General features: G+C 40.6%; 2 protein-coding genes across 7 annotated transcripts in view; one reads left to right on the forward strand and one right to left on the reverse strand.

The window, feature by feature from the left end:
• KBTBD12 (kelch repeat and BTB domain containing 12) overlaps nt 1-11,863 on the reverse strand; it is a 41,342-nt gene extending 29,479 nt beyond the window's left edge. The window contains exons 1-3 of one of the 2 annotated variants that reach the window (XM_027640348.1): nt 11,784-11,863; nt 2,181-3,315; nt 951-1,221 (exon numbers count right to left, since the gene is read on the reverse strand). In XM_027640348.1, coding sequence (XP_027496149.1) covers nt 951-1,221; nt 2,181-3,250 — 1,341 coding nt within the window. In that variant the 5' untranslated portion in view covers nt 3,251-3,315; nt 11,784-11,863. Of the gene's footprint in view, nt 1-950; nt 1,222-2,180; nt 3,316-8,834; nt 9,127-11,783 lie in introns of those variants that run through there. The other variant, XM_027640350.1, reaches the window with a different exon arrangement.
• Nucleotides 1-23,893, forward strand: part of MGLL (monoglyceride lipase) — a 108,085-nt gene that overhangs the window by 17,544 nt on the left and 66,648 nt on the right. The gene's annotated exons all lie outside the window — the stretch shown is intronic.

Here is a 23,893-nt window from a genome sequence, read left to right on the forward strand (position 1 = left end):
GGAATTCTTGTTAGCTGAATGCATCTCCCTTTTAAATACTTTAATTTATTTCAAGAGGATACAATCCATTGAATTGTGATGACAGTCTGAACGTATTGCTGTCAACAATGAGGATTACAGATTGTCAAGTAACTGTGGGACCTTATCCTGAACTCTCAAATTTAAACTGCACTGAGCAGTAAATAAAAATGGACTATGCTCTTAAAAAAGATCTTTTGCACTGGGAGCAACTGGAGAGGGCATGCACTGCTCCTGACATCGATCTTCCTTGTAGCACAGTTCTGTATATTCCCTGTACTACCAAACATGTTACCTGTGGCCCTGCAGAAAATTCCTGTAAAAACTTTACATGGCCAAGCAATACAACTGAAACAAATTAATGGTTTGCTTAAAGGACTCTGTTTTCCAGAGAATGCTTTGACTTTTCATTTAAAATGTAATATAATTAAAATCGAATAAATTAACTTTAGTTAACCAAGAAAGCTTCCTGAGAAATTGAGGTGAACTTTAAATGTCATGTATAAATCTGTCCCTGAAGTGTACCCGTGTACATGCTTTTTGAAGACAGGACACAGTTAAAGGTGCCTGTATAATTAAATACATAAATAAATTTATGATTTCTGGAAAAATTAAGAAGAGGGTAAATAAGGAATGGAAAGGCTGGAATCCATGATGACACAGGAGATGTATTTTAAACTCTTGCTCACTGTGCACATCTCTATAAATAAAGAACTGCCCTTCCTGAAGTTGGTATTTACATCAAGGATGTCACAGATAGATATTGTTCTTCCTCACCGTGTTTGGTTTTCCTGCAAAAGACCAAAGGAATGTGAGCAATTTATTCTTCTGTTATCACTGATGTACTTTTCCCATGCAAGAAGCACTGTAAAATGACACAACACTGCTTGTTAGTGCACGAACCAAACACAGTAACAGGCACATTTCTCAACCTGTGGTGTCCATCCACCCAGCACGTACAGCTTGTTCTTCACTGTCACCACCACATGGCATGCCAATGGTACTGGGAGAGGTGCCGTGCCTCTCCAGGTGCCTTGCTCCATGGAATACTTCTCCACACAGTTTGTGACCAGATACTGATTTTTCACTTTCATTTGCCCTCCTATTACGTAGAGGTCGTTGTGGACAGTGCCCAGTGCGTAGAGCTCACGGAGCTGAGTGGTGCACAGGCTGTGCCAAAACTGGTTTCCTCGCTGGTGGTATCTGTAGGAAAATCCAGAGTTGTAAATGCCCTGGTTCACCGAAGTCCCATCAGCTTGTTTGGAAGCATTACTCCCATAATCATCAGTGTTTGCTCAGACAATATCACAATGGCAAGAGGAGCTTTCTCCTTCACAGAGAAGTTATAAAATCGAGCCCAATGTTAGCAAGATCAAGCATTTTTAGTGTGAGGAACTGTAGGTGTCCTTTCAAAGATATTTGACCCTAATTAAGGTAAGAAGCCCCTTATTTCTGCGTGTGGTGCTCAATCACAATTTCCACTGAAGTTAGTGGGAAGAGAGAGCTCAACTCTGCTGAAAATAAGGCTACTTCAGCTGACTCAGTATGGATTTATTTCCTTAAACTTAGGCATTTGTATTTGAAAATGCTGCCACCATTTTAAAGTTTTGTCTTTAATCCAGAAAATGTCTGGTTTTCTTTAAAATAGATGCATCTGAAAAAGACATGAGTAAAAACAGAATGAGGGTTTAGAGATATCAATCATTATCTTTAATCTATGAAGTGCTATAATCAACATTAACAGAGAATTAAGTTTTCTCTGTCTTACTGGACTCATTGGGTCATTTGCTTGCCTCATTTCCCCCTGACAGCGACCTAGAAAAGAAGTATCCTTGGAAAATATTGAGATTTGAGTAAGGAGAATATAAAATCCACATGCATTGATCTAATCAAGCTCATTTAAACAGAGAGAGAAAGAGTAAAGAATAAATCCCCCATCTTTCAGGAGAAAATGCATCAAGATTTGGTTGTATGTATATAATTCAGTGATACAAAAATAAATTGTGACAGACTGATTAAGGTAATCAAAATCTCTGGGAAAAATAATTTCAAGGAAAGAACGCTTTGTCTAATGGCTTTTTTTTTTTTTTTTTGTCCCCAGAAACATTATTTAGATTTAAAATTTTTAAATAATCTGGGATTTTCTGACAGAAGGTACACACCTATAAATTTCAATGTTCCTGGTCTTTTGTCTAGACATTTTGACGGCGCTTGCCTCTCCTGCCACAATGATATCATTTTTCTCAGTGACAACACCAGTACAAACACATCCTAAACCCTCTCCATACTTTGGAGAGGAAATGAAGTAAGTCTTCCGTGTTGCAGGAGCGTAACAAAAGCTGGCATCAGCATAACTACCATGTCTGGACCTAATACCAAGAGAATTGTTGCCGATGCAGAGCAAGAGATCAGTGGTTTCCATGCCATATCGCAGGCTGAGGGAAGGGTGGCTGGATAGTTTGATGGTTTTCAGTGCTTCCTCAAACATGTCATTGCATTCTGAATTGCACAGAATCATTGTGTTCCTTTTCCGGGCTTCCACAAGAAAGGAAGGGCTGATGAGCACCAGTCTCACTTGCTTGAGGAGCTCAATAAGGTGTTCTGAACGTGACTTTCTGCTGTGCTTGACCCATCTAATGACGAGGTCCAGAATGCTCTCCTCCCTGGAAATATTCAGATCGTCTGACTTTATGAGAGCCATCAGCTGCTGGAATTCAATCTCTAGTATTTCTTCCTGCAAGCTCACCTCAGCAAAATGCTGATACAAGTATTTCCGTGCTTGGTCACACAAGTCTTCTGCCCCGATGTGGTTCGCAAAGTAATAGATGCCCACGCAGTTGGAAGCATCCATGTGGTCCATCATGTACTTCTGACACATGTTGCAAACATCTTCCATCTGCATGAAATACGCAGCCAGTGCGACAGTCTGCACGTTGTGATCCGTGAGGAGCAAATCCGCACTGTACATGTAGTGGAGGATCGTGGACACGCTCTCTGCAGAGATGTCATACAGCACCACCTCTCTCTGCGTGCATTCAACCAAGCCACAGGTGAACATGGCCTTGAAATAGGGACTGAAGGCAGCCAGCACCACCTTATGGCAGGGGAATTTCTCACCTTCTGCAACGAGCACAACATCAATTATTTGTGTTGATTCCTTCATTCTCTTTACTTGTTCTAATAAAGTCAAGCTGTGGTGCTGCTTCCTTTTCTCCTCAGCCTTGTGATCCATGGTTGACCTTCAAACTTCCTCTCTTTAGATATCCTCAGAATTCAAGGTCTTCATTGGGAATGTTTCTAGAAATAGAAGCATAACACTGTTCAATAGGAACAAATTATTGGGCAAATGAATATTGCTGTTAATATCTAAAGATAGTCATTCTGTAGGGTGTGATATAAATCAGAAATGCACAAAAAGTATGTAAAATTATGGTGAGGTCTCAGGTTCAGTACCTCCAAGAAAAAATGTAAGAAAAATCAACACTTCTAATGACCTTCAGTGTTCAATACCTAGCCCCAAGTTTTGTGATTATTTAAAGACAATTATAGACTTCCTTTCAAAGCAGTCATTTTCAATTGCCTTCTCCCTCCTTTCACTGTTGCTGATCCAGAGCCTGTTAAAATTGAGGGAAAGATTTCCCCTGACTTTAATGAACTCTAGATCAGTCCATTAGTCCCTTGGCTATTCAAGTTTTGTCTCTTAGGCACCTGAAGAACATTAGTCCTTGCTTAGTGCTGAAAGTACCTCATGTTTCCAACAGGCCCTTGGGTGAGACTGCTGCAATGGGGCATTCTCAGTGTTCACAGCATCTCTCAAACTAGGAGTTATGTCTAAGCAGAGATTTCAGAAAAGGGTTTGACAAGATTAAAAAATGGAAAAACATTAGACTTGTTTCTCTCACTATTTTTCGCAGTGATCTACACCTCTGCAAAGCAGGTGGGAAATAAATAGTACCACCCAGTTCCCCGGCACTTCACAGAGCCGTGAGTAGATGTGTGGATATTTAATATTCTGCCTTACAGCAGGCTTGGGTACCAGTTTGCAGAACAGTTTTGATGCAAAAACCCTGTACTTACAGCCTTGCAAAGCAGTCAGGAAGCTGCTGACTCACTTTACCAATGGATTTGTCTGTGTCCCAATCACTCCTCACATCACCAGTAGCTTCTCCCCAGGCTCCAAGCTGAGAGAGCCAAGACAATGGTTTGGGCAGAGATAGCTTTCAGCCTTAAAGGATGGTGGCAAATTGGCAGGAAGCAACTTGGTCCCATTGGCCAGATTTCTTACTCTTTCACACCAAAGCATAGGTCACTGGTTTCTACAGAGTTGCTACTGGTTTCCTTTGGGATAAACAAAGGGTCAATAAATAGGGTCCAGCTTTTGAGCTGTACTCCTGCTTCTCAGTGGGATGTTTATGTGCTGCAGATTCACAGAGTTGTGGTTCTACTTCTGCAAGCTCAAAGGAGATTTTTTATAAAATTGTAATTATTCACATATTCCCTCCACTTTTATTTATGGGGAAAAAATAAGGAATTCCATGGCCCTATTTATGTTTGGTTTTTTTCTTTTTTGTTTGTTTTTTTGTTTGGTTTGTTTGTTTGTTTGTTTGTTTTTGGTGGTTTTTTTTTTTTTTTTTTTTTGAGTGGGAGATACTATGGTGAACCTCTTTGCCTTTCAGATAAGCAAGCTGCAGAATTTGAGGTACAGTGGTAGAGGTTCAGTGGGAGAATGACATTTACCCATCACTTGAGGGATACAAGTCCTTAGCACAGTTTTTGCATCTAATGTGGTCATGAGACAGTTCTGTTTTGGAAATGCATTAAGGACTCGTGTCATGAATCACCAATACTCAAACAAATCCTAAAGCTGTGACATAGTCATGTTTGAAACACATTGTAAACATGATATGAAGTGCTTAATGAGACTGTTGAAATGAATAACATTCCTCACCAGCTTAAATATTTGCAGGATCAGGGGCTCATATGGAGGATCCAACTGATTTTCTCAAATCCTGGCAGCACAAAGAGAAGTCTTAGTTTCATCAAAGAAATCTGTATTGACATAAAAAATAAGGATATGAAATTCTTTGAAATCCATCTAAATGTATTTTTAAAAACAGCCCAGATTTCTCTACAGATTTAGATAGATGTTTTTTTTAAAATATTATAGTTATTTCCCAGGTGAAAAGGAAATCTACATATCATCAAACTCAAACCTACTCTTTTAGCTGTTCAGTTGGGTTTGGAAGTAGTCATCATTCTGCAAATTACATAGATTCCTCATTTTGAGTGGTAAATTAAAAGCCAACTATGCTTGAAGGCTAGCATTTCCTTGATTTTATCAATTCTTTCCATATTCCAAATCTGGAACTAGAAGCAACAAATCTGAGAAATGAATCTGAGTTATTACCAGATTTTAAAAATGGAATTGGAAGACAAAACATTAACTTTATAGTCTGGATGTGGGCCAAGCTCTGATCTCTTCTTATGGTACTTTTAAAAACCAATCAAAGACAGGAAGTTGAGTACAAAAAATACAGTGATGGCATTTTGAAATCCAGATTTTTTTTTTGGTCTTTTTTTTTTTCCCTGGCTCCACTGAAATTAAATATTGCATGTGAGAAAATACAGGTCTTAATCCTGCATCAAATGCCTCTGGAGAAATCTTTACAGTCAGAAGAAGTCTTCTAGGAGATAGAAAATGTTCTTTTTTAAATCCTACATGATAATTAGATGTTTATTTTTTTCCCTTTGTGCTATTTTATCACCTTATAATATTTGACCTTCACTGCATTTTGATAAAGGAACCACACTATATCTCAAAGATCATAAGCACAGACACCCTAAAGAAGATGAGTTGTAGTGCCTTGAAACAGGTTGTTCACTCTCCAACTGTAAGAAAGCGTTAGTAACTACCAACAAGTCCCCAGTCCTGTTTTGCAATCTGACTAATCAGGACTTTTCCTCCAAAACTATCAACTTCTCTCCTTTCTCTTTTGTAATGTCAGATCATCACACATCCCCCAGTTTTTCCATAATGGTCAAAATGTGCATTTCTAATGTGAAGAACAAGTGAGATGATTAATCACCGTCATCTTTCCCAGACTTTTGTGCAGATCAGGAAGAAGCTGTGTGTAGAACTGAGTTATGATTTCATTTCCTTTGCTGGTCACCTTTAAGGGGTTTTTTTCACTGTTAATTTAGCTTTCTTAAGAGCAACACTTTGTCTTTGATTACACTGTTCATCAGATTTGTGAATTTTAAGTGTTCATACCAGCGATTAGCATATCTGGCACAACATGCTCGCAGCCGTTTTCTCCTCTCTTTCATCAGTAAGACATTAGCAATAGGAATCTTGAGGCACAGTGTAGCTCATGCCATTTATGTACTACTTTAGGTACTAATTATCTGATGGATAGGTCCTACACCCACTACCCAGGCAATGAAGGCACTGCCCATCTGCACCCAGGGCAGGTGAGCTCCTCAGCTGCCCACAAAGCTGCTGGGTTGGCTCTGGGCATCGTCCCCAGGAGCCGCAGCAGAACTATGTACAGCCTGGGAATGGTAGTTAGTGAGGCTCCTCTTCTCCTGGAATTGGTCCATACTCAACCATCACCTCATCCTTGGGCAGAATTGTGCAAGGAGGGTCCACCTTGCAGGTAGGATTGCCTGCAACCCTCCAACCTGTCTTCACCCACCTCATTAAACTCTGCAGAGCAATGCTGCTTCCCCAGACAGAGCTATAGGAAAAGCGTGGTTACCTCACACTTTCAAGAAGACAGTGTTTGCCTTTCCTTGTCAGAATGCACCTTCTTCATCTCTGTGCTTTGATAGCACAGCAAGCTCCTGGCTGAACTGTACTCAATAAAATCATGCTTTTGACTTGTATGTAAGTCTACTTTCTCCATCCAACAGCTGAGGAAACTGAAGTTAAAAGGTTAAAAAGAAAACAGGATTAAAACCCAGAGGTGAAATGCTTCCATTAACTTCAGAAATTCATCCCTGTACATTAGCTGCAAACTTGTCACTTCCCTCCTGGCTTTTAGCAGAGTTTAGGTGAGGTCACTGGAAGAATATTAATATTCTCCTTTATATCACTGGAAAGACTATTAAAGGGTAATAATGAAACAGTGCTGCTTTTCTTTCCCTCTGGGTTACAGAGGGGGAAAGATGGTACATTGATATTAAAAGAAAGGATAAATGTGGTACAAATATAATTTCCAGTGAGAGACTGCTTTGAGATTGTGCCAGAGGCTGGGTTGTCATTATAAAACCTCCAGCACAAGGTTCAAATCCTTGTAATGTCACCAGGAGCTGAAATCAGAGTTACCGTCTTATTCAGAGTTTTGGGATATTTTTTTCTTCTACTGTGAAAAATGGATTCAGGTGCAAATTTTCATTGGATGTTACTTTATTTCAGAGCCAGGCTATTAATTTTCCTCCAGTTCTGGCTGCTACTTTAATTGCTTTATCAACTGTTTTGTTAGTCTAATTTCACTTTTTCTTTTTTGCCTTTGTGCCATGGAAGAGCCATATATAATTTTATGCAGGAGCTCCAGCATACGCTTTGCAAGGCAGTAGGGTGCTGCATGAGCAGTTTAAAACATAAATAAGCACACTGCTGTGAGCTCAGCTCTACAGCTTTTATGAGGCTATCAAACTATAAATAAATGCTGTCCTCGATTCTCAGTTACATTGCAGCCTCTTTGAACTGCCCCAGCACAAAGGCACTGTAAACCAGATGGAAGTATCTCATCAGGAATTTCCCTCAACCTCTGGAAAAAAAAAAGCTACCTAGTAATTAGAGACATTATTTTGTCTGTATTTTTGTCTGGGACAAAGGTTTTTCTTGTATTTTCCCAAGGAATCTCCTCTTTCCGTGCCGTGGTGGGAGGGTGGGAGCTGCAGGACCTGGCTCGGGAGAGGTCACAGCACCCCGCGTGGGGGGCACCTCCTGCATCCTCCTCTTCCTCCTCTGCTTTTTTTTTCTTTTTTGTTTTTCTTTGCCTTAATGAGGCTGCCCTGCCTTCAGCCTGCCTCCCTTCAGGTGCTGAAAGGATCAGAGTTCAGTCACATCAAAGAACCGGTGCCTCTGCCTATGAATTATTTGTGCTTCCTTTGTTATCAGTAAGCTGAGAAGCAAATCTGTTAATTGTATGCATTATGACATTTGGCTGACAGCCACAGCAAGGCAGAAATCAGTACCCAGATGATAATAATGTTATAATCTCAGGGTTTAATTATAAAAGCCGTGCTGGCATTTAAGATCAAGATTTTAAACCGTTCAAAAGATCCCGCAGTTCTCTAAAAGGGCAAATAATAATGCTAATCTTGATACAAGGAAAAATATAATAAGAATAAGATATAAAAAGGAAGCTTGGGGGAATTATAGATGTTCCTGTATCTATAGGATAACAAAAATTATTCTCTTAATTCTGGTACCTGGAAAGATGCCAGAAGAAATTATTATGTGATTGAATTATAAGGATTTAGAGGGTAACAAGGTGATAAAAGCAGTTATAACACCTATTTATCAAGAACAAATTGTGTCAATCCAATCTAATTTTCTTCATTTTTTTCAGGAATAATAAGGGATAAATTAGATACTTTATCTTGAGTTACTGATATGGTCCTATGTGATAATATTGCAAACAAATTGTGATGAAATCAACAGACTAAATCAACATCAATTAGGTGCCCAACTGGCTGAAAAAACTGATTCAAAAAATAGTTATTTGTGGTCAGACTGGGAAGCATCTCTAGCCTGTGGCTGGAGATCTGTGCTGAAAAGGTCACTCACAGTTTCAGGGAACACTTACTTTCATGCTTTGATTCAGATATTATTTCTTGAATCAATTTCATCCATTCTGTCCAGAAAAAATACACAGTCTTGTGGCAGAGCATTAAGTGAGAGGATTCTTTTTAAGAAATTTATGTTTATATGAACATACAGGTAAAGTGTCTCTTGAAAATGGTTCTCTGTGACAATTAGACATGTAGTGCTTGGATGTGTTTCAAGTATCACCATAGCTACGAGCAGTCTCAGTACCTTTCCTGAAGTTTTGCATATTCTTCCAGCTGCCACTTACTTGGGGATTTAGGATTATCAGACTTCCAAAGGCATCTAATTAAGTTAAAAGTCCAGCTCCTACTTAAGCTCACTGTGCAATTTAGGGACTGAAGTGTCTGTATCACTTTTAAAGGTAAAACTTCAGCCTTAAGTAGTTTAGGCAGTCTTAAAGGGTTTGCCAGAAGATGGAATCTCCTTCCATAAAAGCCAGAGAAAGACACTCTTTGCTCAGCCCTCTCAGTCTCCCAGGATCAGCCCCATAACAGGTACAGTTCTGGTGATCTGAACTGATTTATTGCTGCCAGGGAAGGAGGAATTTTGAGGTTTTGAAGCTGTGAACACTTCAAATCAATTTATGTCATTGACCTACATAAGATAAAAGTTTAAATATCCTTCTGAGAGATATTTTAACTATTTTTCTCCCTCCATCCCTGTGGCACCTTATTTATTTTCACATGCCATCTGATACTGAGGAGCCTGAGTGAAGGCAGTCTGATGTCTCACTATATCCAAGCATGGCCAGGTCCTGCTGGGATGTGCTGCTAGGCAGACTCATGGGAGCTTTCTTAGCCAGGTACAGGCTGCAAGTGACGTAAAAGGAGACTTTCAGTGCAGAAAGACAGGCTGCTGACCTACAGGCTGCTCCTGTAGATGTAGGCTCCTATAGCTGTGGCAGTGTTGTGTTCCCCTGTGTGCATCCCACTGCCAGCAGAGCCTGCAGTTGTCTCCACTCAGACTGCTGTGGACACAGCCTGGCCTTCCTGCAGCAGCTTCGTTTATTTTCTTTCTCATTTCATTGCTCTTAATTTAAAATAACAATAAAATGGGACTCAACAAGACTCTCTGGGCTAGGAGAAACTTGGCACCTAACAGGGAGAATTTTGAAGCAGTCTGCAAAGCTCTAGAAACTGTGTTTGGGAGCATGATTGACCATTGGAGACCTGAAGATGCTTTGATCAGTTTTCAAAGCCTTTGGGTAGTTTCTGATTCCAGGAAGATTTGACAGTTTGAGCTCCGTTTACTGCCAAGACAGGGGCCTAGATGTGGGATTGGATTAATATTGATCATATCTCAGCAAATACCAGGCTCTTTTTTTTTTTAAAACTGTTATAGATTCATGAAAAAAATCAAAGCAGCTGGAAATGAAAGACCCTGTGGACCATCTTTTCAAATATGCCTTCACCTGACCTTAATTTTACTCTAATTCAAAGCTCAGTGAAGTCAGTCAAAAGAATCCCATGGTTTAAGTAGAAAATGGATGTAGCTCTGTTCACAAACAAATACCTACAAACAAAGACCAGTCTGAGCCAATTATGTGCACTAATTGCATGAGAACAATAGAAGCTAAAGATGTACATACAGAGCCCATTTCTTTTATAGTTCACATAAGCAGATCATTTTCTTACAAATAAAAACTAATTGAAATCATAAAGTATTAATTCAGAGAAGGAGGATGCACAAGTTTTTTACAATGACAGATGCCAGCAGAAGGAAAATGTATTTCTAAAATGCATCTCAGTAGCTCTTTAAGTAGCCTGGCAAAGGTCTTAGAGGTTTCTCTTTTTGCATTTCTCTAAATATACTGGAAAGTTTAGGAAAGGCCCACTTTCTGGAACAGTTATATCATACAGTGTAAATTGCACTGTATCATAATTAAAAGAAACATAATTTATTAAGTTGGTGCAAACTAGACTCTATTTGCATTTTTACAACAGAAAATATTGTGAACTCCTATTGCTAATATTTATATAACTCTGGAGCATGCATCCCTCTGGTGAGCAAATGCTAGTATGTAAAAACCTTAATATCCTCATCACTCAGCAGCAAAATTAGAATAAAGGGCAGATTGTAAATCCTTATAACTTGACATTAGCATTCCATTGATTACTGTTTGAATCCAGATTTCCCCTTAAATTTCTCAAGTTTCAATTTCAATCTCTATCAGGCAAATATCTGGGTATGTCCATATCCACAGAAACAAAAATTCAGAGCTACCCATGGCAACAACACAGCACCACCTCCAAAATGGCCCCTGCACTAACACACATATTTGACACCTTCTAAATCTGCAATCCCCACTGAACCCTCATATTGGAAATGTTCAGCCCCTTGACAGCAGGGATCAGTGCCAGGCACATAGAGACACCCTGACGGGAGAAGCAAGAGTTTCTCCAAGCTTCCTTTCTGGAAGCAAGTCCAGACGTTTGCAAGTTTGTGGAGTGTGCAAAGCTTCCCACCATGTACAGACCTCAGGCACTGACATTTCTGCATCCACAGGCTGATCCTGCTTCCACACTGCTGGAAAACCCCATATACCTGCAAACAGACCCCAAGTTTGATACTGTTCAGTGGTTCCTGTCCTAACTTCGTTATTAATCTCTTACATTTCCTCTACCAACTGGACAGTAGGACCTGTAAGGAACTGAGAGAGCCTCAGTTTTGGCACCACAAGTGTGTCCTACAGCCTCCTCCCCATGTCACTGCCTTGCAGCTGGCCCTGCATCACTGTATTTAGGCTCCCTCTCCAGGATCTTTAAGGGTTCCCCAAGACATACATTCAAGTGTTCCTGCCCACAGGTTTCCCATGCAATCAGCAACCTAAAGCAGCCTGGCCCTGGTGATTTCACACTGCCCATCTGTCCCAGCACTAAACTCCCTTCCTTTTCCCGTTCCGAGTGGTGAAAGGATTCAAATGTACCTTTCCGACGCTGGGAGCGGCAGGTGTCCGTGAGAGTGGGTGGGAGAGGAAACAGAGCTCTGACACAGCAGCACAGAGCTTCTGGTGAGCAGTGAGGTGCCAGGGCTATAAATAGCCTGTGCTGGGCTCCTGGTTGGGATGAGAAGCTGCTCCAATGTCAGGCATAGGGACACATTAGGACATAGCCGACTGGCACCAGTGCTGCTCTCCTTCCCCCTATCTGTGTGCTGCCTGCCCTGCTGCCTGCCCTGCAGCCTGCCAGGGCTAAGGAACAGCAGATTCCTCTTTGGGATGGCATGGCCACAGCTTGTGTTGGTGGCCCACCTCAGGAATTACGTCTCCCCACAGACCTTGCCACAGAACTGGGCACATCTCTGTGTGGCAGCTGTTCCTGGGTGGTTGGAGCAGTTCCAGCGTCTGTGATGCTCAGACTGACTCCCACCTCCTCTGAGGTCTGGGTACCAAACCAGAAGAGACACTGTTGCTCACTGACGCCATCCAAGTCACTCTCAAAGCCAAGGCCACTGGCTGTCTCCACAGCTGACAGAAATTTTCCCAAACTGTTTCTCTTCTACCCCTATTGCTCAATCACTAAGAGCAGAAGTTGTACATAAAAGGATTGCCAGCCAAGTGTTATCTGTATATTTTAAGGCCTGACTATCTTCTTGTTTCTGCTGGTGTAAATCAGAAACAGATCTACTAAATTGGTCCAGAATAGTGGGGCCACACTGATTTACATCAGCTGCAGATCTTGTACTCTGGAAATTAAAGGGGAACAGAGAGGGCCATAATACACTATTTATATCTCCATATGTTTAAGCAAAGATGGAAAAAAGATTAAGCAAAATTCAGGGTTATAAAATTGATTCATGTTGAGCCTATACTTTTAGTTGAGAAAGACATAAGGGGTTTTCAGAATGTTCTTTTTAAAATTGCATTAATTTATTTATTCGCAGTACTAATTGGTTGATTGATCATAATAGCTTCTGAGAAAATTGAAAATGAAATGTATTTCCTTCTCTAGATTTTTAGTCTGATGGTTTTATTACAGAGTTTTTCCAAAAGCCATAGAGGAAGTGTACAGAAACATTCAACTGTTAATAGCAGTTTGTTGGTTTTAGAGGGAAAATTAAAGTACATAATTTTAAAAGCATATTTCATACAATTTGTGAACAAAACTAGGAAAAAGATCAAAGTGATTAAAGTTTACTCATGTCAGAAAATTCAATAGATCAGATTACAAAGATATATATTGTCTAAACTCCCATATTGTTCTTATTAAAAGTTCAGTTTATCTTAGAAATAAAAATAGCCAATCTGATACCACAGCTTTAACAGAAGCCAAGATGGAACAGTGAACTGATGAAATGCCACAGCTGTGATAAAAATGGACCATATCCCCTAAATTGCCCTGTTCTCCTCTGACTTGGAACAATTTATAATATGGTGCTGGTTAACATGGAATGTTTATGTAATGAATTTTATTTATATGAAACCACTCCTCTACCATAATAATAATCATGTTTCCCTTATGGTGCGTTTCTTCAGGTAATTTCTGTAATGAGCCTGTTTCATAAAAATACTAATGCTTTTAAGGCAAATTTCCTTTTATTGCTCATGAAAGTCTGAATATTTCTCTTGCACATCACTGAATTAAGTGGGACACCCCATCTTGCAGTGGGGCAACCAACTGGGCAGCTCTCAGCAGCACTTTATGATGATACAAATGGAATGTGTGCCCCCTGTATTTTTGCTGAATTAAAAACTCTTGCTGCTGTAAGCCAAGCCTGTTTTCACCCTCGTGTGATTAAGTCATAATCCTTTTGTTCTGATATCATTATCTGTCGCCATGGTGATTTTAATTATAAAAATGAATGGCTGAGAAGTGGGCAAAGACAAAAGTTTTCCCTGAACTTTGTTAAGTTAATGGCAAAAGGAAGAGTATCTGTGGTAATTCAACAAATGTGTGATCTTTTTACACAATGTATTTTAAAACAGTGAAAAGGAGTAGGCACCAGAAACAGAAAAGGCTCATTTGATGTGAATATGTCCGTGTTTAGGAAATATGTGTTGAATTCAATGTTTTAGAACAATGTTTTCATGACACCAGTACATTCTGGCGCTGCATTAACAAATATTCCCTTCTAAATCTCAACTTCTAGCAATTCACCTACTGGGAAAATAGCCCTTTTTTTAGGAAAACATTTAACCAGTTTCCAAGAGCGTGTTTATACCAGTGCAGACTTTGGGAACCGCTACACTACAGTCACACTTCATCCAAAAGCAGGACACCTGTTCTGATGGGCGGGTGCACACAAACTGTCCATGGGTGAAGCTCTGCTGTGGTTTGCCATGAGCAGGACCATGAGCCACAGGCAGTTATAGCTGAACTTTAGAAGAGACCTACATCAGCTCAGTTAAACTCTGGTTGGCATCAGGATGTGGTTTTTCTTTGCTGTCACTGAAACATCGCAACCAAGGTGCTGAACTGAACTCATGTCCTCTGTCACTCTTGCCGTGGTCCAGAGCAGAACCTCATCCTCCACTGAAAAATACACCGTGTTACATGGTTGCATTGTTAAGTGGTGACACATCATCATAGCTCAGAAGAGACTCTCACAGTTGATTCTGTGAACCCAGGTGACTGCTCTGTGTGGCCACTGCTCTTCACATCTCCCATCTCAGCAGCTCCTCGAAGCTCCTCAGCCTCTTTTCCTGGAGAGCGAGACAGCCTCTGATTTGGCGACTGGTACCTCACATTTGCTTTACTTCCCACATGAGTAGTTCTGGCACGTTCATTCATCCACTTGGCACCAGCCATGCATGGAAGTGACTCCAGACTGGCTGCAGCAGGGATGGCACCGGCACCACTCACTGTCTCAGCTGCTCCCTCCTCCCAGTGCATCCTGCGTGGGCAGCTTTGGCATCCTCCTGTCTGGGCAGAGAGCTGGAGTGCCTTCAGGCCCTGATGGTGGGGTTGGACCACGTTACTCTGGGTGCTCTACAAATGGCGATTCTTCTATTTGTATTATGTCAGGACCAGTAATGATGTTTTGGTTATCAATACAGTGCCAGTTTGGATACATAGGGAGAGAAAAAAAAGCAGAAACACAGAGATTTCCAGTTTAATCCTGTTATCTCTTCTGTCAGTCCAGAGACAACATTGATTTTATTATTTTCTTTTCTTAGGGTAAATGTTGACCTTTAAAGCAGACCAAGGGCAATCTCGAGCTTGCCTGTGACCACCGGTCCAGGGGGCAGCACCCTGCAGCCCCTCTGAATTGAAATCTCTTTCTGGCTCTGTCAACTGATTCCCAGGTTGCCTGCCAGATAATGTGGCATGGCAGCCACCCGCTGCTTTTTCATTTAAATAAATGAGAAAGTTGTGGTTAAATTAACACTCCAGCAGAGGTAATAAGGACCGACTCAGCAGCTGCCATGATGTATGCAAATTGCAGTTTCACACATTAGGGGATAGATGTTGCTTAATTTGTAGGTCTTTCTGTCTTTTAAATGAAAGAGTCTCCATCAAGTTCAGACAATCTTAAAAAAAAAAAAAAGGCAAAAGAAACCCCCTGAAGTCAACTTACTCACAAGTGCTTCTAATTGCACCTACAGTCTTTCTTCTGGGGGTTCCCTCCTGAGCCCCGACAAGCAGTTATTGCTGAGTTACACTGCACTGCTTCTAGGCAAAATATCTGTTGATTTCCAAAGAACAGAGAGCCTGATTAGAGAGGTACTGCCAACCCTTCGGTATAAACAGAAACCTGATTTTATTTGCAGTGGTGCCACAATCCAGAGACTCAACATCCATCAGGTTTTTTTCCTCTGGAAATGAAACTGTAATAGAGCAAAGGAAGAGCTGTGATAGCTGCCAGTTAATCAGACAGCAGGAATGGGCTGATAGGAGAGTACCTTTTCTCCTTTTAGCTCAGTACAGATGGGAATGGAGATGCAAAGAAGCATGTAACTGGATGGCGTTTGTGGAAAGGTTGTTCTGTGCATTAGTTTTAGCCCTCTTTAATCTCTGTAAGAAAATTATGGATAGAACTGTGTTAGGCTCAAAAGATTTCTAAACGGACACCAAAACTGAAACTCAGAAAGGGAAGTGCATACTCAGAATAGCAGAACTTGGGGCTATTATGGCCACAGACAGTAGGAATAATTAATGTTTTTCATGGTATGTTCTGTGAGAAGAAGCAAAATATTAAAACATTCTAAATCAAATTTCAGCTGGCTCAAAATGCTGAGGCCACAGATATAAGGCTAAAAAATTACTTGAAACTCAAAACTCACTAGGTATTTTCCAGGTTTTATTCAGAAAGGCAGAGGTTTTCTTCTAAAATAGTTCCTGTTAACATGATTTGGGGATTTGCCTATCTTTCTTGCTCTTCTGACTTAGACAGTCAGTTCTGTCTAAGCTATTGCCACAGGGGAGAAGATGCTCTTTCCTCTGCTCTGGTCACCAACTTCTCCATGCTCAATTTCTGTTCCAGGATGTCATCTTAGCCTTCACTTAATACTTTTCCCAACCTAGGGATATCTTAGTGACCCCTGGCATTCCATTAGCAAAGAAATAACAGGAACTTGTCCCGTCTAGTCATTATTTGACTGCATGTGTTGAAACAAATTCTCACATGAAAATGCAAGATAAAAGCCACAACGAATTTGTGGACAAGAAACACTCAGACTACAAACAAAACACAGTGTCTGTGAGGGCTTCCCAATTCCCAGAAATGAATGCATGGTCAGGCTGGTTTCCAGCTCCCTTTTGCAGGCAGAGCTGGCATACATCTTCTCCACACTGCTCTTATTCCTTCTTGAGGAAAGGAAACCTGGACACTCAGGTGGGATGAGAGCTGCAGCCTGCCCTGAACTGAGCTGTTGGAGACAGGGATTGAGGGGAAAGCCCTAAGTGCTTCCATCCTGTTATTCAGACTTCAGGATACCAATGAAGACCCAAATTCTGGCTGCTCTGACTTTGTCTACCATTCAGTACAAGCCCCTGTCACTCTCTTTGGTCTTTGTCTCTCATCACTAAACCAGGATGTAGATGATTTCCTACCAGTCTGAGAGATTAATTAGCATTTACTAAGCTGCAGGGTCCACTTGCCAATTGTGCAAATACATGTTTGCATATTCCAATAAATTCTGCATTTGCTGCAGTCCCCCAACCTGTCATACAACTGAGCCACCCAAAAAAAAAAAAGGCATTTAAACCCCCTTTCTTACACAGTGGTTATGGTGAATGATTTATCAAATATGAAACAAATTATGCATCATTTTTTTGACAAACAAAGGCAATAACTCAGAGACATAGACTGCTCCCATCATGGGCATGAGGCATCTGTCCCTAAAGTGGTATGAAGATAACCCACTATTGTCCCTTCCAGCCTGACTCCTTCTGTGATTCTATGAAGATGATGCTGGTTCATACATGTCCACTCCTGAGCACTTACATGGAGGTGGTTCCTCTCTCCCATTCCCATGCTGCCCCAAAGGTGACTGGGATTTGTAATGTAGTGCTGGAGCTCCAAGCCACGTGGTGAAACTCTGTCCCAGAGGCACACAGCCAGCCTGAACTGTCTGTGGGTGTCACGGTGACAGGGAGACAGATGGTCACAGCAGGAACATGAAGGAAGGACCACCAGCAGGGCTTTATCCTCACAGAAAATGGTGCACATCCTGACTCGGGCTGGGCACCAGATATCCTCCTGAGTCATCAGGCTGCAGCTTTGTGAGTTCACCTGCGAGGGATCTCATGAATTAGGAGTTAAAACTTGGAAAGATCTCCAGTACCGTCTCCCTTTTAACTGCCCACCTACAGTTGCCCATAAACATGCAGTTGATTTTGCTCAAACCTTGCAGCTGAGCATAGTGGTTTATCTTAGAGCAGCAGTATATCATAGAAAACAAATAGGAATTAGGATCCTTCAGAAAAAGTAAAATTTCTTCTACTTTTCTTCACAAAAAAAGGATGAAGAAATGTAGCATCTTCCAAGTTACATCCCATGTGGCAGTCTTCCAAACCTCTTTCCATATGTTCCTAAGTGTTGAAAGCCCAAATGTTCCCTATCTTGCTGCCAAATTCTCTAGCTCAATCCAAATGGCTCTTACAATACAGTTGGGTATTGTCTAGTGAAAAAAAAATCCCCTCAGATAGATTGATAATTAAAAATATATTTGATCATCAGATAGATATGAATGGCCAAGGGGTGCTGTGCTGAATGAATCATTCATGCTCACATATTTCAAAGCAGAAGGATATCTTTCTAATCTTACTGGAGTTGCCCCAGAAATCCTTGATTGTTACAGAACATATTGCTGAAGAGATTTGAAACTGGGGGCAGAGGCAGAGGCAGATGAGCCCCAGCAGAGCTGCAGTGCCGGGGTGCAGTCTGGGGTATGTGTCTGGACTGGGTGCAGAGGGAGGTGTTGGTCTCGGGCAGACATCATCGTTTTGGTTTCACTCCTGTCTCATTTCAGACTGAGCCCCACAGAATTAAAGGCTAGGAATTTATCCTTGTTTTAAACCAAAGCATAGCTGCTGCTGTAGTCCCATCCCTTGCCAGTATTGAGGTGCTGGGCACAGGTGTCGGGGTGGAACTGAGGACACACACATTGTTTAGCATGTCTCGCACGTATTTCACAGCCCAGGAGGGAAAGAGATGTTCGTGGTCTCTGGCTCAGGTGCTGAATGTTGCAGCTTCTCCTCTACTCAAAACCTCCCAAGCTCTAGGAATGATGGAGCTTCATGTAGATATCTCCATCCATGAGCTGAGTCTTTGCTCTTGTGTCTGAAAGTGTAGCATCTCCAAACCTTAGTTTCCATTTAAAAACTTACTGTAACTCCAGAGGAGAATCAGTGATCTACTGGGAAAAGTCAACAAGTAAAAAAAACCAACACATGCTGATATCAAAGCATAGTACTGTGGACTGGAAGATTCCTGTATGCAGGAGTTCAGGAACCCCCTCCAATAGGTCTCTAACAGGAATATGAACTGACATTACAAGCCCACAGCAACTGCAGATGCCTGTGACTCCAAAGCACAAACAAAACCACAGGTACCTTTGCTGCATGAGAGTCAATGACTGTAGCCAAGATATAACAGATAACTCATGTTGGAGGAAACAGGATGAGGGTTGGGGGGTGAACTCCAGGATACTGTAACTTTTGATGTTATTAACAGCACATGCTGCTAATTGACAATAAGATCAAATGAAGGGTGTTAATGGCCTTGGGGCTTGAAGCCATTCATCTCTAAAGCCCATGAGGGCCTGGTAACAATCCCTTGTTGTCCTGAGTTATAACATTGTCATCTTTTATAGGAAATACTTTGACTGGGGAAGCTTTGTCCCCTTTTTCACTGCAGTGCTCATTTGATTTCCCCTTCCTCTGTACCTTTGGGTTAATTATCATATACATTAATTCAGCCTAGGAGAAAAACCAGTGAGTGTGTTTTCCTGCACTAGAAAGTATAAAGTAATTGTAGCAGACACTGTAAAAATTAAATAACTGAGAGGGAACAATTATGAACCAGATGCAAACAATAACAACTGTGGTGCTTAGTACAGAATAAGTCATGTGTGAATTCATGGTATTAGGGCACAACACTGAGCACAACTGGACCTTAACTCTGTTGGCCACTTGGTGCTACCAAGTAAAAGAACACTCCTAGGACCAAGCAGTGTATCTGGGATAAGGTTTCTGCAAGACATGGAGGTACTGCCTAGCACCTATAACAGGAAGGCAGAGTGTCTGCTACAATCCTCTTGCTTTTCCATACCATAATGTTTATTTTTTTCTCTAATGTGCATTTCACACAAGGGATGTTCTTTATTTTCCCTGGTACTATTCCTGCTTTATATCAGTGTGAGCAAGAGCAGGATCAGGCCTCCAGTTAAATAACTAATGCAGCTGTTTTGCTGAAGCAGCTTCCTGGCTGGGAAATGAATCCAGTCAGCTGTGGATAACAAACCCCAGTAATAGAGATTTCAAAGATTTCATACATTAATTTTTTTCTTAATATTTGCAGAGTTACTTTTCTTACAAAATCTGTTAGGCAGATGTTAGGAAGCAATTACTGTACATGAATCAGAAAGAAAATGAACATCTTACAATGAACATGTGTGAGTGGACTCAGTAAAGGAACTGATGATAGATGAGAGAAAAATCTAAAATATATCTTAGTGAAATCTGCCAGAATTTCCCTCAGGGTTATAAGGAAGAAACATCACAAAGCAATGTCTTCTCAGGAGCCATGTGTTCACTGTCTTCCCAAAACAAGCAGCCCACTACCTTTTCTATCAACAGCAGAACCATACTCACCATTCTCAGAGAGAAGTTGGCCCTGGCCAGCCAGGGAGAGTTCCCATCAACACCTAACAGCCTTTCAGGCAATTGCATCAGTGACCAATGTGGGGGACAGAACTAAGACACTGCAAAACTAAAACACTCTCAGATATCACAAAGTATCCTTAGATCATGGAGCACATAAATACGACTGATAGGACTGATCATATCCATTAAACTCTTGTCTGCGTGTACAGAATGATTGTGATTTTTATACATAAATACAAAAAATCTTCAAATGATGGTGGCAGGAATAATAACACCAGGAGAATTGGGTAGAAAGCAAAATTGTAGGGAAAACATTGCCCTGAAGAATGCAATTATCTAGGCTGTAGTTTTGTTCAGGACACAATATTCCCTACATTTGCAAATTTGAGTAATCTTCAATGACTGAAAAAGTTACTGCTTCCATTGTACACAGTGCTTTAATAGATAGATTTTGAGATGAAATGGGAATCAGTAATGGTATAATTGGGTAAACAAAATTAGGAGCATTAAGAATGGATTCTGCCCTCAGCTTGCCTCCAGTGTTGAGTCCTACTTTTCTCTGCCCTGATTTCTCCTACACAAAAAAAAACCAAACCAAAAAAAAAAAAAAACCTTCCTTTCTCAAGTACTTTGAAATCTCAGGTTCAAGGTACTAAATTATAGTTAAGTAAAATATCTCCATAACTAATAATACAAATACTGTGTGTCTTTTTCCATCACTAGCAGTCAGTGCACTTCATAGTTGAGATTTGTATAATTCCCTTTACATCACAGTGTGGCTGGAACAACTGAGGCTAAGTACAGAAATGATTCACCTGTACTGTGAAAGCTGCCTTAAGATGCCTTTTAGGGATGTAAAGCAGACCTCTGGATCATGCTTATTGTCACACATAAAATCAATTTCATTCAAAAATTAAATTTCACATCAGTAACTATAGCCTTCTAAATTCCATTCCATCGTTTATAACCTACAAACACTGTAAACAGAAATGCTACAACAGAAGATTTTAAAATTACAAACCAGCCAGGATGCTTAATATTTCAAGTCTAATTTGCAATATAAAACCTCTTTTTGAGAACTGCTATGAAAGCATCGGGGTTGGGTGCATTTTAGAACAGCATTTGTCATAAAAAAGAACTTAACATTTGGGTTGCCAAAGCAGAAACAAGCACCACAGACACATTTTACCCTTATGGGGATTCATCAAGGTTGTGCAGTGCAGCTGTTGTCTTAGTAAAAGAAAGTATCGGCCCCTGGCTGAAGGAAACAGAAACATAATTATGTTATGATGATCTGGAAAACGTGCAAGGAAAAATTGGAATGCAAAGCGTGGTAAATGAGGCTTTGTCAGTCGCAAAGCAGCAAGAAAACCAGGCGGCACAATAATAACTCTCCTCCAGTCAATGCTTCCAGTTTGGCTACCAAAATAAAGCACCACTCTAACCACAGCAGAATAGCAGTAGCTTTTGGCTGTATGATTTAGTCCTACTACAGTGACGTTGGGTATGGAGAGTGGATTACATAGTCAGCCTTAGAAATAGAAATGAGAAAAGGAATGGTCAGGCACTCCTCAAAATTGAGACCATAATTCCTGCTGGAGAAAATTTATAAAGTCATCTTACCGTGATTTTATGCATATTAAAATTCAAAGCTTAGGACCTTTTCCATTAGGATACCTTTCAATTATGTTTTCTGCCATCAAAATCGAGGCAACCCACATTTTATGAACAGTACCATGGCCACAAACAGTCATATAATGGTAAAATAGGAAATGCCATCCTGTAACCCACTCTTTAATCTGTCTGCCCTCACAGTGACAAGGACAGGATTTCCCTTCTTGTGCTGCAGCAGTGTGGTTGTCCAGAGTATAAACCATTGAAGTTTATTCTCATGATGTGAGTGAATCCAGAGGGAAAATTGGGCTAATTATATACCAGCACAGGAAACTTTTATTTAGAAACCAATACTGGGCTGCAAAGATAAAAAGGAACAAATGTCTAAAGAAAACCTCGAGATAAAGGGGAACATGAATGAGGGGAAAAAAAAAAAATCAGACTACGGGGTTTTTGGCAGGGCTGCCATGCCCACATGCTCTCAGGGCCCAGCAGAGCTGAGGCTGTGCCCTCTAGTGCCGGCCACCTGCAACACTGAGCTGAGATACAACACTGCTGAGCCTCTGCAGTTCCAGACCTCTATAAGAAAACTATTTATTCCCAAGGTAGATCTTTTCTCAAGCAAGAGGGTTGCTAGAATCACTCCATCAACTTCCCTTCCACAGAAAAAAAACTTTAGGGCAGAATTTCCCCTTTAGTTTTGAATTTCCTGCCTTGGGAGGATGCCTTCCGTACATTTCATACTAAGAAGGTCTCAGAACTTGTTACTAATAATCCTCTGGGGTTTTTAATTAAACAAACAAACAAAGAAAAGCCCCTAAATGAACGACCAAACAAAATGTGTACTGCTTCTGTAATTAAAAACAACCAGCTCTCAAGTTAACATTTATGTAGGATGGGTCATCTTCTGTACATCAGTTTAAAGGGCTGAAAGCTATACTTACATAATGTAATTTTAAGTGTGTATTTTTGGCCCTGTCAAATAAGGAGCACAGGCAAGATACGAATCACTCCACTCATACAGTCACTGTTTGGAACCTGCAGCTTTGCAAGTGATTTCTAATGACAGCATGATTTGCAGAATTTTTATTACCTACAAAAAAATTAGGACTATTTTTACCATTAATTATTCTCATTTACATGGTAAAATTACTTTATTACTTGACTGTAGTTTACATGTAGGGGTATTAAACCTCTTGTAGCTTGATCTAATAATTCCATTTGCACAGATCGGGGAAAGTGAAATCACTGATGGGCAACAAATTCAGTGGAAGCCTGCAAACAATTTCTGTGATACTAAGATATGCCTGTGCTTACCCTTCAACCTTTCTCCATTTCCCTTGGCAGTAATTTGTGAGGAGGTCCATGAGATTGCACAATTGCAGACTAATGTCAAGCTACTTATAATTTCTCCTGATATTGTTAAGATTAAATGCTTAGTACAATATTGTCCTTTAATATTTTCTTCCTCAATTTGGTTTGCCTGACACCAAGCTTGGTTTTTGGCTGTAAGACATTAAAATAGATATTTTATCATAAAATAAGAGCAGTTCATGTCAGCCCCCACTCCTGCCTCATGTCTTATTCAGGAATACCAACAGGCAAGCAAAGGCAGATTACAGAAATAAGTAAATCTGAATGACTGGACTCTGTCTAGGGATTCATTAAAAAAAAAACAGCCAAAGAGAAGGGTAAATCCAAATTAATGACTCTAAATCGACAGCTTTAGTGGTGTTGGCTTCTTTCCTTCTCACTTGATTTTAATTCTTCCTCTTCATGCTTCATCTCCCATCATTTCCCACATGTTCTCTTGCTTGCACTGTCTGTTGCTTTCTCCAGCTGCTCCCTTGACTACTGTAACTTCCAGGGTTTTTCTGGTTTTGGAGCAGATATTTCCATAACCACATACTTCTTAGATATTTTATTATTCTTTCTTCATCCCCTGTTATTTTTCCTCCTTCTTGCCAGCAAAAGTTCACTTTGTGGTCCTGATGAGCAGAATCCCAAATGGTTTAGCACCCACACCCTATCCAATCCACTTCTCAAACAAAAATACTCCTTTGCAGCTTAAGGGCATGGTATCCTCAACCAGAGCAGAAGGATCTACCTTTGCATGCCAACAGGATAGGATCCATAAAAAATTCATTTTGTGAAC

Source organism: Corapipo altera, unplaced genomic scaffold, assembly GCF_003945725.1.
Source record: "Corapipo altera isolate COAL_440 unplaced genomic scaffold, ASM394572v1 55, whole genome shotgun sequence".
NCBI classification, from domain to species: Eukaryota; Metazoa; Chordata; class Aves; order Passeriformes; family Pipridae; genus Corapipo; species Corapipo altera.